The sequence below is a fragment of the Phoca vitulina genome, unplaced genomic scaffold, assembly GCF_004348235.1.
Source record: "Phoca vitulina isolate PV1807 unplaced genomic scaffold, GSC_HSeal_1.0 scaffold86, whole genome shotgun sequence".
Taxonomy (NCBI): domain Eukaryota; kingdom Metazoa; phylum Chordata; class Mammalia; order Carnivora; family Phocidae; genus Phoca; species Phoca vitulina.
Window position 1 is genome coordinate 2845266 of NW_022589789.1, and position 14866 is coordinate 2860131.

At 37.4% G+C, this 14866-nt stretch overlaps 1 protein-coding gene across 1 annotated transcript in view; it reads left to right on the forward strand.

The window, feature by feature from the left end:
- The window catches only part of PARD3 (par-3 family cell polarity regulator), a 647142-nt gene that overhangs the window by 470402 nt on the left and 161874 nt on the right, over positions 1-14866 (forward strand). Inside the window, exon 20 of the mRNA XM_032395672.1 lies at positions 11756-11923. Coding sequence (XP_032251563.1) covers positions 11756-11923 — 168 coding nt within the window. The remainder of the gene's footprint in view (positions 1-11755; positions 11924-14866) is intronic.

The following is a 14866-nucleotide window of genomic DNA, read 5'->3' on the forward strand; positions in this document are numbered from 1 at the left end:
TGGTCACAATCTTCCCAACTTAGCCTAGAGGAGCTACGTAGACATGGAGGAAGGAAGGAATATATAGGTATTTTTGTTAGAAAATCATATCTATTATTTATTTATTTATTTATTTATTTATTTATTTATTTAAGATTTTATTTATTTGAGAGAGAGAGAGCACGAGAGAGCGGGGTGAGGGGATGAGGGGTGGAGGGAGAAGCAGAATCCCCGCTGAGCAGGGAGACTGATGTGGGGCTCGATCCGGGGACTCCGGGATCATGACCTGAGCTGAAGGCAGATGCCCAACCGACTGACCCACCCAGGCGCCCTTCTATTATTTATTGAGTGGTGATTTCTGCCTACAGGGTGCTACATGCTTTAAAACATGATTGCATTTATCTTTGCTACTATCTTTTATAGATAGTATTTTTATTATTTAATAGTGCCAATTGTCATACGTCAAATAACCTATGTCTTTCTGATTTTGGAATACAAACTCTTAATCATTGTCCTAATATTGATTATACTGACTTCGGTGCCTTTTTAACCTAACTGGTTTTTATGGATACATTCCCCAAATGTATTCTTGGCTTACAGCATGCTAGATCTTGCTTTCTGGGACTTAGAGGGTCATCTGCATTCAACCTTAACCATCTCAGTAGAAGGAGACTTCTTTCTTTAGTGTTTAGGAAGTAGTCCTGAAATAAATGGGGCATTGTGGGGTGAGGATATACCTTTTACTATCCTGTGAGTCCTCTTCTTATTCTTTGTAAATAATGAAGATGTCTCATTGAACTTTGTTGTTTATCTGAAACCCTAGCCCAGTGGTCCTCAACCCCCAGGGTTTTGTTCCCTAGACTTCTGGCAGTGTCTGATGACTTACTTGGTTGTCATCCACAGGGAGGGGTGCTAGCGGCAGGTATGGTTAGAGGCCACGGATACTGCTGAACATCCTATGATGCACAAGAGAGTCCCCCACCCCCCACTGCACAGGATTGTCTGCACCAAAATTTCAAGAATGCCAAGGTTGGAAAAACACTGCCCCTGCCCAGTCCCAACGGCTCTGTGACATGTACTTGAGTTGTTGATCTTCAGACAAGCTGCCCAAATGCTTCTGTGTCTTATGTCAGGTTGTCCTTGGATCCCCGTGAGCAGCTCATTTCAGTTATTGTTCTGTGTGGAGGAACCCTGCCCTGTGCATTTTGGTGGATGCTTAAGAGTTAAAATTACACTGAAAATTTCAAGTATGTTGCAGTCTATCTGGTGTTTGACCGTCGAAGATGCTTACATAGTGATCTCTCTTAAAGTTTATTTTTAGTATGATTTCAGTGTCCTAAATAAAGATTTTACTTCATGAACTGCCAGCATATAAAATAACATGAGGAACCTAAGAGGCATTCAAAGACGCTGAGGTTAGTCTAAGGGGGGGAAGAGGATTCTGTGGTAGAAAGAATCGGGGATGTGGATTTGAAGCTCTGTCTTCCCAACCCAGCCCCGCCACCCCTCAGCCTCAAGTTCCCGTTCACACATCTCCTTCTCATGTTCTTCTAAGGACTAAATGAAAGAATATGGATGGAAGGCTTTTTGGAATTGTAAGGTGCTGTGCATCTGTCAGCTCGTGTTATTTAAGTTCTTTTCTCACAGGCTTTTCTTCCCTTAGATTACTTATTCCTGCATTAGTTTATTAGTTTCTAGATAGGTATTCTGGGTGCTTTTGCTAAAAAGGATGTATGGGTTATTTCTATCCTTTGGGTAGAAGTGTCTCTCTTTGTATTATATACTATCCTCAATAAAGTGACATTTGCTAATACCCCATGATTATACATACTCGTTTTGGCCAGACATTTTCAAACTTCAGCCAAGGAAAAGGAGCATAATGATCTCCCGTAAAAGCAACCATAACTGGGGAGACTTGAGAATTTAAACTGATATCCGTGGTATTGGCTCTGGTTCCAGGACGGTTTCTTGGACAAACAGGGGCACTCTTGCAGAGCTGGGCTTTTTGGCTTGCGTCTGCCGGGGAGTCGGTGGATCCTGAGACCACACAGCAGGCCGTGCAGACGAGACAGTGCTGAGGAGACGGAAATAAGCTGGAGTGAGAGGAATTCCAGGCCAGTGCACAAATCAACAAGTTCTATATTTAAACACTTGTTGAACTATTTCGTCAAATAAGGAAAATGTGGTGGTTTGTCATTTGTCACATTTCATGTTCCCTGTTCCGTGGGGGCTGTGCTGATTGGAGATGAGACAGTAAACATGTCTCCTTACTCTGAGGCCTTGTCACTTGAGCCCCGGAGCCATCCCAAGATTTCAGATCATACTCACCAGCTGCGTTCTGAGCCACAGTTGAGTCAACACTGAGGCAGTGCTGTGCATCCCCCCGGTGGAGTGAATCATGGCGCGGAAGAGGAAAGGAGCTTTTCTGGAGAGGGGCCATGGCCCTTTTCCCTGTGTCACCCCGTCCTCTCCTGGATGTGGGGAACTCACCAGGCCTGAGGCATGCTGCAGGAACACTGACTTTACCCAACTATGGGACCCTGAGGCCGTCGTTCCTTGAGAGGATGGGGTGATTCAGGGAGGCCTGGGCAGCCAGCGGCCTCTGCAGGATTCTGCTTGCTCTTCTCTGCTCCCAGAGTTAGGGGGGCCTCCAGCTCATGCCCCGCAGAGCCCTCCGTTGGGCCTTGTCAAATGTGTCAGCTCCCTACTATTAAATCCGAATATGCAAAAGATAAAAAATGAACATCGGTGCCTCTTAATTTACTCTGTAGAGAGCGTTCTCTAAGAAATGTGAATCAACAGAAATTGTTTCCTCTCATCAACAGAAAAAAGTGCTGACTGACACCTTAACTTTACAGATAATGAGATCTTTGGGGAAGTTTTAATCTTTCAAAGTTTCCAGGAGCTGTACAAAAGGTCTCTGCCCCTCTCCTCCCCCAGTCGTCAGTGATCATATTTTCTGTTGTTGTCACTTCCCTTTGCTCTGTAAACAATAGAAGTATAGAACATACACCCGTAACTAAATATCTCCTATCAGTAGTGAAAACTTGGAATTTGACTTGCAGTGCATACTTAATGGAGGGTGAATATTTCCAACTCAAAAAAGATATTCCTAATTGTGCATGTGTTTGCATTGTCGCAGAAGCATTTACAACGTGGATGCCAATTTGAGTATCAGGCAGATGGGAACAGAAGTTATTAGGATTATCTCTGGTACTAAATACTCCTGATTCTTTGTCCTAATAGAAGAAAAGGTGTAGAGTAAATCATCTTTCTACCTTTTACTTTTTCTTTTTTTCAAGTGCTCTTTTGAATAGATGTGTTTTTTGACTTAGGTCTCATTAGCATTTCTTATGGGGACTGCCTTTGGGGCAGTACCACTTACTAAATTGTTCTGATGCTTTAGGAAAAGGAAAACCATGGTAACCAGATGTAGGGTATGATTATTTGCCTCTGACCTGGCAAAGTGTTGGATTTAACAAAAGAAGCTTAATAGAAATGTTCAAATTGACCCTTCTCATCACTTGGGCTGCTTAGAGCTCAATCAATCTCTCATTATTATCAGAGTTATTCGAGCAAAGGCAGCAGTGATAGTATTTTTCATAATCACTTCTTGAGCCAAGTGTAATTTGCAATTTGGAGTATTGTATTATGAAACAGTAAAGCATTAAAATGAACAGTGCAAGAATTAGGAGTATAGTAGTAAAGAAAGGGTCCAGAGAAGTAGTTGTGTGAAAGGCACTTGCAAAATCATTGTAAGTGGACATGACTGATTTCAATGCCAAATTAAGCATTTAGAAAAAATCAGAATTATGTGTTGTTTTTATTATGTTTAGGTGTGTGTGTGTTTATTTTATATATTATATATATATATCATTTATTATAAAGTCAATGTAGGTAAAGGGGAAACAAAAAAAATATACTCTGTGTATTATTTGCATCTGCATGTTTGGTGTTATGGGGTTTTTGTGGTTTGATTACCTGTGTGGGTATATGTTGAAAAAAAATAAGGTGTATCAGCCTTACAAAAATCTTGTATGGAACAGTAATTACTAATTGACCCCATTTTACAAAGGGTATTTAGTTGCTACAGAAACTACGTCATGTAGTCCATAAATTAGCTGATGCCTGAAAAGCTTTAACATCATAATTAAGATATACTTCCACTCATCTTCTGTCATTTTCTTTGAATGGCTCTAAGTACAGATTATAAATATTATTTCAGAGTTATTTATGTATTTATCTTGTGTTTTGAAGGATTACTGTGTTTGCTTTTTTTTTCTTAAGTCTTTCTATCTAGATCCTGTGGTCTTGTATGTGTGTGGGGGGGGGGGGGTTTGGGTTTGGGTTTGGTGTTGTTTAAGTTATTTGGGATTTATAATGATTCTTGTAAAATTAACATTGATAATGTGCTGTGTTCAATTTCTTCATTGTTGTTTTAATATTTCCTTGTTCCATATCCTTCCAGGACTCCTGAAGTGTAGGGTTACTAGGCATATCAGTGCATCCTTGATTAGATAACGCAGGCTACACCAGGGGAAGAGTGCACTTATAAGGACACTTAATGGGAGTCCTGAAAAGGGTGTATTGTCCATTAAGGGTACATACACTGCATGTCTAAAGGCTGTTCTAGCTTGGTTAAATAGAAGCTATAATTTCTTTTAAAAAAAAAAAGTTTTTTTCTTCTGGATGTCAAGCAACCCAAATTTAGTTTATTAAATCTAATCAGACTAGCACTGATGAAAACCGTACACAATCAAATAATGGTTCTCAAGTTTGTGAATTTCCTTTTAAAGAGAACCCCTGCTAAACTCCGCCAAGTTAAAACTGCATCCCATTTTATAAAAGCACTATCAAGTTGTCATGTACCCTTTCTAAGCCTCCGTTCTCATCATTGTTGATTACCAAGATTTTTTTTTGCCTAAATAGGAGCTTTCTGCTTTTCATAATCAGCCTTCTCTTCCCTGATTCATCCAGCATTGCCACAATCTACTGCTGAGCAAATCAGTGTGCTATCATGCTAGCGATTTCTTAAAATGTCACTAAAATATGTAAGATCCGATATGGGAAGGACATGTTAGAAGTGACTTGTTTTTTTCTTATTTATAAAATGGAGGCTGAGGCACACACACACACAAAATAGTGCTAGAAGCTGTGAGTGCGTTATTCTAAAAGATAAATGCACGCGGTGAGTTCTTGCTGTTTTACCCTCTGATTGGGTTTGGACAGTTTGACATGCTTCTGCTGTTGCCTGGCAGAATTTGCATATGTCAGTACAGACAATTTTGACTTGTGGAGTATTGTTGTATTTAGAAATATTGACAGTGTCCTAGCAATGGGTATGTGGGTAGTTTTTATGATCCTTTCCAACGGTTGGGGATCAGTTCTTGACCTTGAGTCCAGGTTCCTGGCCTTCATAGACAAGTTCCATTTGGGAACAATGTCCTTTGGACCTCATTGCTGCAGGAAGTGCAAGATATATCTCATTTATTTCCACAAAGATGGTTTAACCAGCTGCTCTGAGTTTATAAAAGCATAAGAGTGACTGACTTTCTTTGGTTCCTTAAGTTTTTGAGGTGGCTGGGTGTGGTAAAAAGCGTCTTGGGTCTAAAGTCTGGCTTTGCTACTTCCTGGCTATATGGCCTGTGAAATCATTAAATTCCCCTGAGGTTTCTCCTAAAGAGGAGGATGATAACACCTATCTCACATGCTGGTTGTGGAAATCAATGAGATAAAGTACATAATAAAAATTCAATAAATTCTAGTTAAATGTAATTAAGTAATCAAAAGAGCATTCAACAGGTGTTCAGTTATATGTTTCACTTAGGATTTACACAAAGTGAACTTCGTAGGTCTGGGAATTTCAATTTCTGTAGGAGTATCCAAGTTCAGATCCACTGAGATCTCTTAAACTAGCTATGAGGTGACCTAAACTCTATTCCTAGCTTGCAATGTGACTTTGGGCAGCTCTGCATACCCCTTCGGCCTCAGTTTCTTTGTTTGTCAAATACAGACATTGAATGGGGTGACCAATCTTTAGACTTTGATTTTCAGAAATGTGCCTGTATACCTTCAGTGCATATGGGTAAGAGTGCAATAGAACAATATACAAAGATATATAGCTAGATTTTTTTTTCAACTAAAATTTAGAACAATTTAAGGCTTTAAGACAAAAATAAGTTCATAAGGACGCCTGGGTGGCTCAGTCGGTTAAGCGTCTGCCTTCGGCTCAGGTCATGATCCCAGGGTCCTGGGATTGAGTCCCGCATTGGGCTCCTTGCTCAGCAGGGAGCCTGCTTTTCCCTCTGCCTGCCACTCCCCCTGCTTGTGCTTTCTCTCTCTCTCTGACAAATAAATAAATAAAATCTTAAAAAAATAAGTTCACAATTGTGTTAGAGACCAGAGTGATGGGTTGAGAGAACTCAATGCTGACACCAAGAATGTGTGAAAAGATTGAGCCAGAATCAATTAAAAAGATTTTCTGGAGAAACCTGGATCAAAACCATTTAGGAAAAGTACGACACAAAAGGACAATAGAGGAATAGTGTTAAAAACTCACGATTTTGCTTTGATTTGAGTGAGCAGTGTGTTCCCGAGGCATTTCAGAGAGTTTGATTGGAACACAGGAATAACACAGGACAGGGTATTCAGTTTTGCTGTACAGAATCTTGAATCCAGCTCATTGCACAGCTGGTTTCTGTCAAGGATCTTTAGGGTAAATGGCAGCATTATCACATCAGGCAGTGGTCAAAGACAGGTTAGCACAATGGCTAAACTAACTGTGTCTGCGAGAAGCACCTGGAAGGTTCCAGAAAGAGAATGAGTTCCCAGAGAAAGGAAGTGATTAAGTCATGTGATGCTGCAAATATATAAAAATGAGGGGCAAAATGCAGGGCAGGGTATTGAGTTAAATGTTGGCCACTCCAGTGGAGAAGTTGGGGGAGGGTGGGTGGCTTCTAATCACTGACACTAAATTTGTATTTGAACCATTTCAGTTCTCTCCCCTAGGCAAGCAGTATCACTTAACCTACACGTTCATTAGGGTAAATAGTAAGGCAAGTATTATAACAAAGCCCTCCTTAGAAATGAAGACCTTGGTAATTAGTGACAAATACCAACTTTCTAGGTGACATTTCAGTGATTTTCAAAAATTGTTCCTCAAAGATTACAAGCTAATTGGTGCTGGGTATTCTGTTCATCTATTTTTAAGGATGGAAGAAGATTTTTAAGACTTCTACTATATCACATTTTCAAATACGATACTAGGAAAATCCATTCATTATAAATCCAATTATATTTTTATTTTATTTATAGTAGGATGCTGTGTGTTATATCACTCAGCATAATTTTTTCTGAAGGTCTCTAATTTTAGTAGTAATATTAAAGTAAGATATTTCAATATTATTTGTACTGCAGAGAGAATTAGGTTAATATTTAAAAACTGAAATGATGGTTCAATAGCACGAAACTCTTACCAGTAAATTTTTAATGACAGTCCTTTCTATATGAAAACAACAGAATTTTGTTGCAATCCTTTGTTGTTCTTTTTCTTTTCTCTTTCCTCTTTCATCAACAAGTGCATGTTTTGCCTATTATTCTTTACTATAGTAATAAATATGGCCGATCTGGCAGACGGCAGTGATCTCATTTGTAACGCGTCATAGTGAAACCCATTTAGCAGATTACTTGGAGATTACTTTAGCTGAATGAAAACAATGCTGTATTCTTTATGAAGAAAGCCATATGTTTAAGAAATGTTACAATCAATTCTCCTCTGGTAAGACAGGGCTCATCCGGCTGTATCTTGTTGTGAAGGAGTCTTCAGTGGCTCGGTGGCATTTTTTTCACTGTGCCTTCTTCATGAAGCAGTACCTCTGAAATTTTTCTCTATCAACTTTTTCTCAAGCTTCTGTTTTTCTTTTTGTCTCCATGTTTTTTTTGTTTTGTGTTTTGTTTTTGTTTTTTGAGAGAGAGTGAGTGAGCACATGAACGGGGCGGGGGGCAAGGGGAAAGGGAGAGAGAATCTCAAGCAGACTCCCTGCTGAGCGCTGAGTCTATCTTGGGGCTCCATCCCAGGACCCTGAGATCATGACCTGAGCTGAAATCAAAAGTCAGACACTTAACTGACTGAGTCACCCCAGCACCCCCATGTCCATGTTTTTAAAAAGTCATTCCCTTACATTAATATATCCTAAGATATGAATAGCAAATTCTTCCTGGGGTGGTAGGTCCATGACCACTTTCTGTTCTAGCGTCACACCCATTGCATGGTGGAGTTTTCCGTTTGAACATGTTTGAGGGGGTAGGTTAGTCAGAAGGCAGTTCCAAAACTGATCCTTTGCTGAAAATGGGTTTGCTTCCTGGACATACCATTAGTACATGATTTTTTTCAGCCTTGCCATTCTTTGGAACGTGACCCATTCGAAATTCATCTGTGGCTTTTAAAAGATAATAAAATAAATGTAGTTGAAATCTTCCAAGTTTTAAGCAGCTTGCTATTAAATGATTGTCTTCATAGGTTGATCACTGATTCCAGCTGTGAAACTGACTTTGAAAGTACATGTGTAGCTGAAAGTTGTACCCCTCTTTGCAGGAAGAGGGTACCCCTCTTTGCAGGAAGAATTAAATAACTACAAATTAAGAGAACACTACAGTATATTGGCAATGAGAGTGAATGAGGGCGTAGCTACGTTCTTTTTCTTTTTACACTCTAGAACAGTTGGTATATTTTTTTCACCTACAGTCTTTATTTTATTCTGTCAAAAAATTACAGCTAAGGGATTCATTTTTACCCCAATTATAAAATAATATGCTGTGCTTTTATAGTATGCCTTAAAGAAATCACATAATTAACTAAAGCAGGCATTAAGGGAAATGTCCAAATGCTAACCTATAAACATTTTATCTGTGCTTTCTTTGCTTTTTAATATATCAGTCTTGAATTTATAATTTCAGAAGACAAGTATACTGTAACAGTTTGATAATAAATTTACAAATAATAAAACAGTATATTCTGGCGATTCAGGGCAGCCTAGGACACTAATATTTTAATATCAAACAAATGAGAAAAAATTCAGTTCTTAAATCTGAGTCAGGATTAACTCTTTTTTATTCTTTTTAATCATGTATACTTAAGATGAAAGTTGATAGATTGAGATCTAAAACTGAAACTTTTTCCACAAAGTAGGGCCGAGATCATTAAAAAAAAGATCTAACATAGCTAATTAAACTCAGTGTTAGGTTTGGGACCAAAAATATCTAAACTGTTTTAAAACATGGAAAAGTCAACCACTCTCAATTTTCCCTCATGTTATTAACTCAAAGGAATGATGTACATGATCTTCTCATGAGATTAAACTATACCTTTTGGTACAGATAGATACACAGTTGACTCTTAAACAACACAGGGATTGGGGTGCCAACCCCCTGTGCAGTTGAAAATCCATGTGTAACTTTTGCCTCCTCATAAACTCAACTACTAATAGCCAACTATTGACCTTACTGAGAACATAAATAGTCAACTAACACATATTTTATATATGTGTTAATATTATGTTGTATTCTTACAATAAAGTAAGCTAGAGAAAAGAGAATGTTATTAAGAAAAACATAAGGAGGAGAAAATATATTTACAGTACTGTACTATATTTATAAAAAAAAGTCTGGGTATAAGTGGATCCATGTTGTTTAAGGGTCAACTGTGTATCTTGTGTCATGGCATAGTGCTTCTTAAATAGGATACAGGTTTGAATGTGTGTAATCGAGAATGTGAACCAGCACACATCTTTAAAAGCCGAACAAAACAGGTCAACATGGTAACGTTGTATCATTTGAGGGATATTTATGAACTGAAAAACTACATGGTTAAAACGATTTACCTTTAGGAAGCTCTCTTATAAGTAAATATCATGCATAAGATTTGAACTTACACTTTTCTTGAAGTTAGAATTTAATACATTTTATATTTCCAGATGCTTCAGTGTTGCAGAATTTTCAGGATGGGAATTCATGGGGGCTTTAAATACCATCTACATGCTGATGATGCTCAGATTAATTTGTCCAGCCCTGTCCTCTCTCCTGAACCCCCTGTAGATGCTTAATCAATTTTTGTCAAATGAATGAACATTATGTTTTAGATGTTGACTCCTACTGAGATGTATCAGTTTTTTATGTTCGCTCTTTCATTTATTTATTAATTCATTCTATAAAGTCAGTCATTATGCCTAACTCTTAGGCATTATTGACATATTGACAAAAATAAAGGAAAGAGAAAGTTTTTATTTTTAGTGCTTTGTATTTGTTTTAAAAGTATAGTGCATATTTTATCCCTTGCGAGAAGTGGTCAGATTCTGGGCTTAAGTTCTTAGGGATTTTTTTTCTTCTTTTTCTTTTGTTCTTTCTCACAATTGGAACGATCTTCCAATTTCTAAATACCATTACAATTTAAGGATAGATTTGCTTTATTGAAGTTAATTTTATAGGCAGTTTTGAATGCTCTCTAATAATATACATAATTTTTAAAAGAAGAGTGGTGGTAGTATTTTAACTTTTTTCTATTTTAACATTTTAAGAATGCTCTCCCTTCCTTATTTATAAACCCCTTTGCAAACTGTGTTACTTTGGTAAACGTGTAAGATATTCCCATGTACACTTCATGTATAAACCAGTATTTGAAATCAGATATATGTTAATAGAAGAAAGACCTATACTACCAACCCGGCCATTAATTAAAATACCTTTTTTCTCTTTTATAGCAGTTTTGGACTACCTTTTTTTTTTTTTTTAATTTTAACTCTTCTCCTTTTCAATATGATTAATTGTTCAGCATAAGCTAGATCCCTACTTTGTCCTCTGAAAGAAATACTCGATATATTTTATATATTTATGAATGCTTAGTTGAGTAACTGTCTATAAAAGATTTCTTTTTTGAAATATCTGGTGACTAAGTCACTAAGATGAGTATTATTTGAGGGTATGTAGTGCATGCATTCCAGGCAACATGGTCTTTTTTAGAGGAAAGCAACAGAATTGATAGCAAATCTAGGCTCCTGAGATATTTTGGATGCCAGAACAGAGTATTAGTGTTTTCACAGAGAGCCTCCAGCTCCGTGGCCATCTGTGAAAGTTTGTGTGGACCAGTTTTGAATCATGTGTCTGTTCCTCATGTTTGTTTTTGATCAGATACAGATTTCGAAGGCAAAGATGCCACATTCAGCGATTGCTTTTCATCGGATTTCAGAATAGTATTTGATGAGAATGCCTTAAAGCTTTCAACTTAATAAGCTCAAAGTGTTATAGCAGTGTAAATTATCCTTTGTACTTTAAACCATGCAAACATAGCCTTGTTTGTCAGTTTTTAAACTATGATGAATGTTTCCAATAAATCTGACTGTGAAAATAAGAATAGTTGTTTATGGAGATATTATTAAGTAGATGATTGTGGATTACCATTCTTTAGTCATAAGAACAACCCATTCTAATGCAGATTTTTTGGCCTCTAGCTTTTGAAGTATTCAGCACTCAGCCCTATACATTTATTAATTGTTCAGTAAGGATGAACTGCTAAATTGTTGTTTATTTTTGTTTCGCCAAAGGAAAAATGGGGATTGAGGCCATTTTCAAAAGGGTTGTCTCTAGAAAGTTCTAATTAAAAATGAATCCAATAATCTGATTGAAAATATTCATATTGGGAAAAAACCGGAGAATTGCAGGAGACCTTTTGGCCCTCATTTTGAGGAAGGTCGCATTTCATTGAGTAAATATGTCTTTGTCACAAAAGAATGAAAACTCATTTTGTATATATTGACAAGTTAGAATTTTTTGTTATCAACAGGTTTGGCAAACATCGAAAAGATGACAAGATTGAGAAAACGGGTAAAATAAAAATACAGGACTCCCTTACGTCAGAAGAGGAGAGGATACGAATGAAGCAGGAGCAGGAGAGGTAGACTTCAGTCATTTGATTAAACCTCATCAGATAGAGCTTTTTGTCCTTTCTACTCTTTTTTCTTTTCTTTTTTTTTTTAAATATGAAGAATTTATACTCAATGAGTTTTTAGTTTTTCTGTATCAGTCCAAACACTGATGGTTGTGGGATAAATAAAATGTAAAGAAAGATTCAAAGAAAAAAACATATATTTTTTTGAGGCATTAAGTGAATTTTAATGGTTGAGTTAAGATCTTTGCCTAGAAGGTAGTAGAGCATATTAGATGAATTAAATAAGCATTAAGACTGAATTTATGATCACTTTTAAAATCACAAAGAAATAGTTACAATTCCATTTCATTCGTTTACGAGTACATAGCATTTTATGATAATTTTTAAGACTATTTCTCTGGAAATAAAACTTTGAATTTTTATCTTTCATTTAAAATATTTTGATTTATAATAAGAATTGATAACACTTTCTTGCTATGTTGTTTCCTCTCAAACCTGACATTTGTTTCTTTTTTTCTCTATTTCCCTATCCTATTTTGTGACATTTTCCACTTAAATTTGATTGCATCTCTTCCAGAAGGATTGTTATCTGTTGTTGAGTCATTCCATGGTAAGAACCCAAAGACCAGTGAAATGAATGAGAAGTTTCTTTAAGCAGATAATTGAAAACCATTTCTATAAGTGATTAGAATTTCTCTTGCTGTAATTCCCAGGGGATGAGAAAGCCGCCTCGCACTTCTGTTATTGGAGTTTACAGGCTCACAGCGAGCCCCTCTGGATCCTTTACTTCGCAGTTTCAGAACCCCCACAGCAAGAGACAGTATGCCTGGCAGTTGTACTTTGAATAATCCGGGTAATGAGGGTGCCTTGATTAAGGCGAAAAGACTAAACATTGTCCATAGCTAAGATCAGAGCCCAGCGTCTTCAACTCCAGATTCTTGCTAACAATTCTAGAGTTGGGGCACTTTCAAGTCTTACTCTTAATGAATGAAAGAACTAGAAAGAATATTCTACCATGGTTTTCTTTAGAAGAGATTAATGTTTGGATATTTTTCCATTCATCTTTCTCCCACGTCTGAGGCTTTAGGCTAGGATAGTTACTCTGATTCTCTGTAGCTTTTCAGAGTATTAAATAAATACGTGGGAAGAATAGGGACTTGTAATTTGTGATGCAAATCTGGGTTTATTCTTCTGGTTCTTTCCCAGTTTTTTTTCCAATCCTTCCATTTTCTTGCTCTCTAGGACTCTTTCTAATCCTCACCAGTTTCAAGATCCGCAAACTTATTAATAAGCTCACTGTTGTCAGGCCTGGGCACACAGTATTCCTTAGTGTGTACAATATGGCATTTAATTGCTCAGTACTATAAACTTTTATCCTAAGAGAGTATAGAAGAAAGTGTACACCAGCTAAATGTATGTGCTCAGATTTATCCACAGGCAAATAATGTGATTTAGCTAGAGAACAATCTGAGTGATAGAAACATTATACTTCTCCCCTATCTTGATGCCAACCATAGGGGATAGCTTCATTAATCCCATACCATTGTTCATATTTGCTATATCCTTTTCTTGCAGTTTAAGATGATTCCTGTGCTTCAATGCAGAATTCTATCAACATTTTCCAAGATACTTGTTATAATGCATAGTCAAGTTTTTGCAGCCAAACAATTTTTTACATAGTGGTTTCACTTGTATTATTAATTTGCCTAAGGCACAGTTCACTTTCAGTTTTGCTTTTAATCTCCATCTCTGTACCTCTAATGATGCAATACTTCTGGGAACTAGGTTGGTCATAATGAATTTACAATGTACAGGAGGCCTAGAATAAAAATCTTTTAGGGTCAAGGAACAAGTGAATGGTGCATTAAAAAAAATCAATTAGCTTCATAATTTAAGAAAACTGTTACACTCTGACTTTGTATTTTAGTAACAGTTTTTACAAGTATGTTTTATTTAAACTTGTGGATCTTGTAATAGAGCGAGTGAATCATGAGACTTACTGAATTACATAAGTGGAGCTTGTTTAGTGTTTGTTATTTGGGTAGGGCAAGCCTTCTTTTGTATGTCCTCCTTTCTGTCTGTCTGTTGGCATTGGTGATGCTTTGAGAATGGAAATTACAACCTCTTTGGGAAGAATTTGGGTGGAGGAATAGATAAAAATAAATAAAGCACTGCTTATATTCTCATCATAGCTTTTGCTATGATGAGTACTAGCAGATGAGTAGTGAAGCACCTCCTTTAACATCATTTACCACTGTAGCTATTTGAGTCCCCAAAATTATTTTGGCTTATTTCATATAAAAATAGAAAACTTCACATCCCCTGGTTATTAATTATGACATGTCCATATACAAAAATATTTTTGTCCATACACATCCATGAAGTCTGAATATGACTCAAGTTATAAATATGGAACAAGTGAAAGGACAATGAATAGAATTGAAATATGTTTTCCTATAAGGTTAAGATCTATTTAGATGGTGAACGTGAATTAGATTCCTCTGAGCATGGGTCTGAGATTAAATTTGACTTCATCCTTGCTAACTTCTCCCCCTCTCTTTCCACTTGCTGCCATCCCTGGGGGGTGGGGTCTTGAATAAATGCTGTCCTCCTAGGAGAAATGGATGAGGAAGACCCCAGCATGGCTCTGTCCTCTGACTCTACTCGTCGTGCCCTGCCAACAACCCAGGCCTGCATGCCCAGGCTGTCTTCCTGAGAAGCGGGGAGAATGGGGGTAACGCCAAGGGTAAAGTTAGCTGATCCTGTGATGTGCTATTTTGACTTCTAGCTCCAGGCTCCAAACCGAGGCACCTTAGCCTTTCAGAGATGCTATTGGCCACTGTTGGGCTAGGTGGGGGAACGAAGCAGAGTGATGTGTATTTGGAGCTGAAGGATGAATTCAGTGCTTACTGTTCTTTCTGGTTTGTCTTTCGGGCATGCTAAGGGACA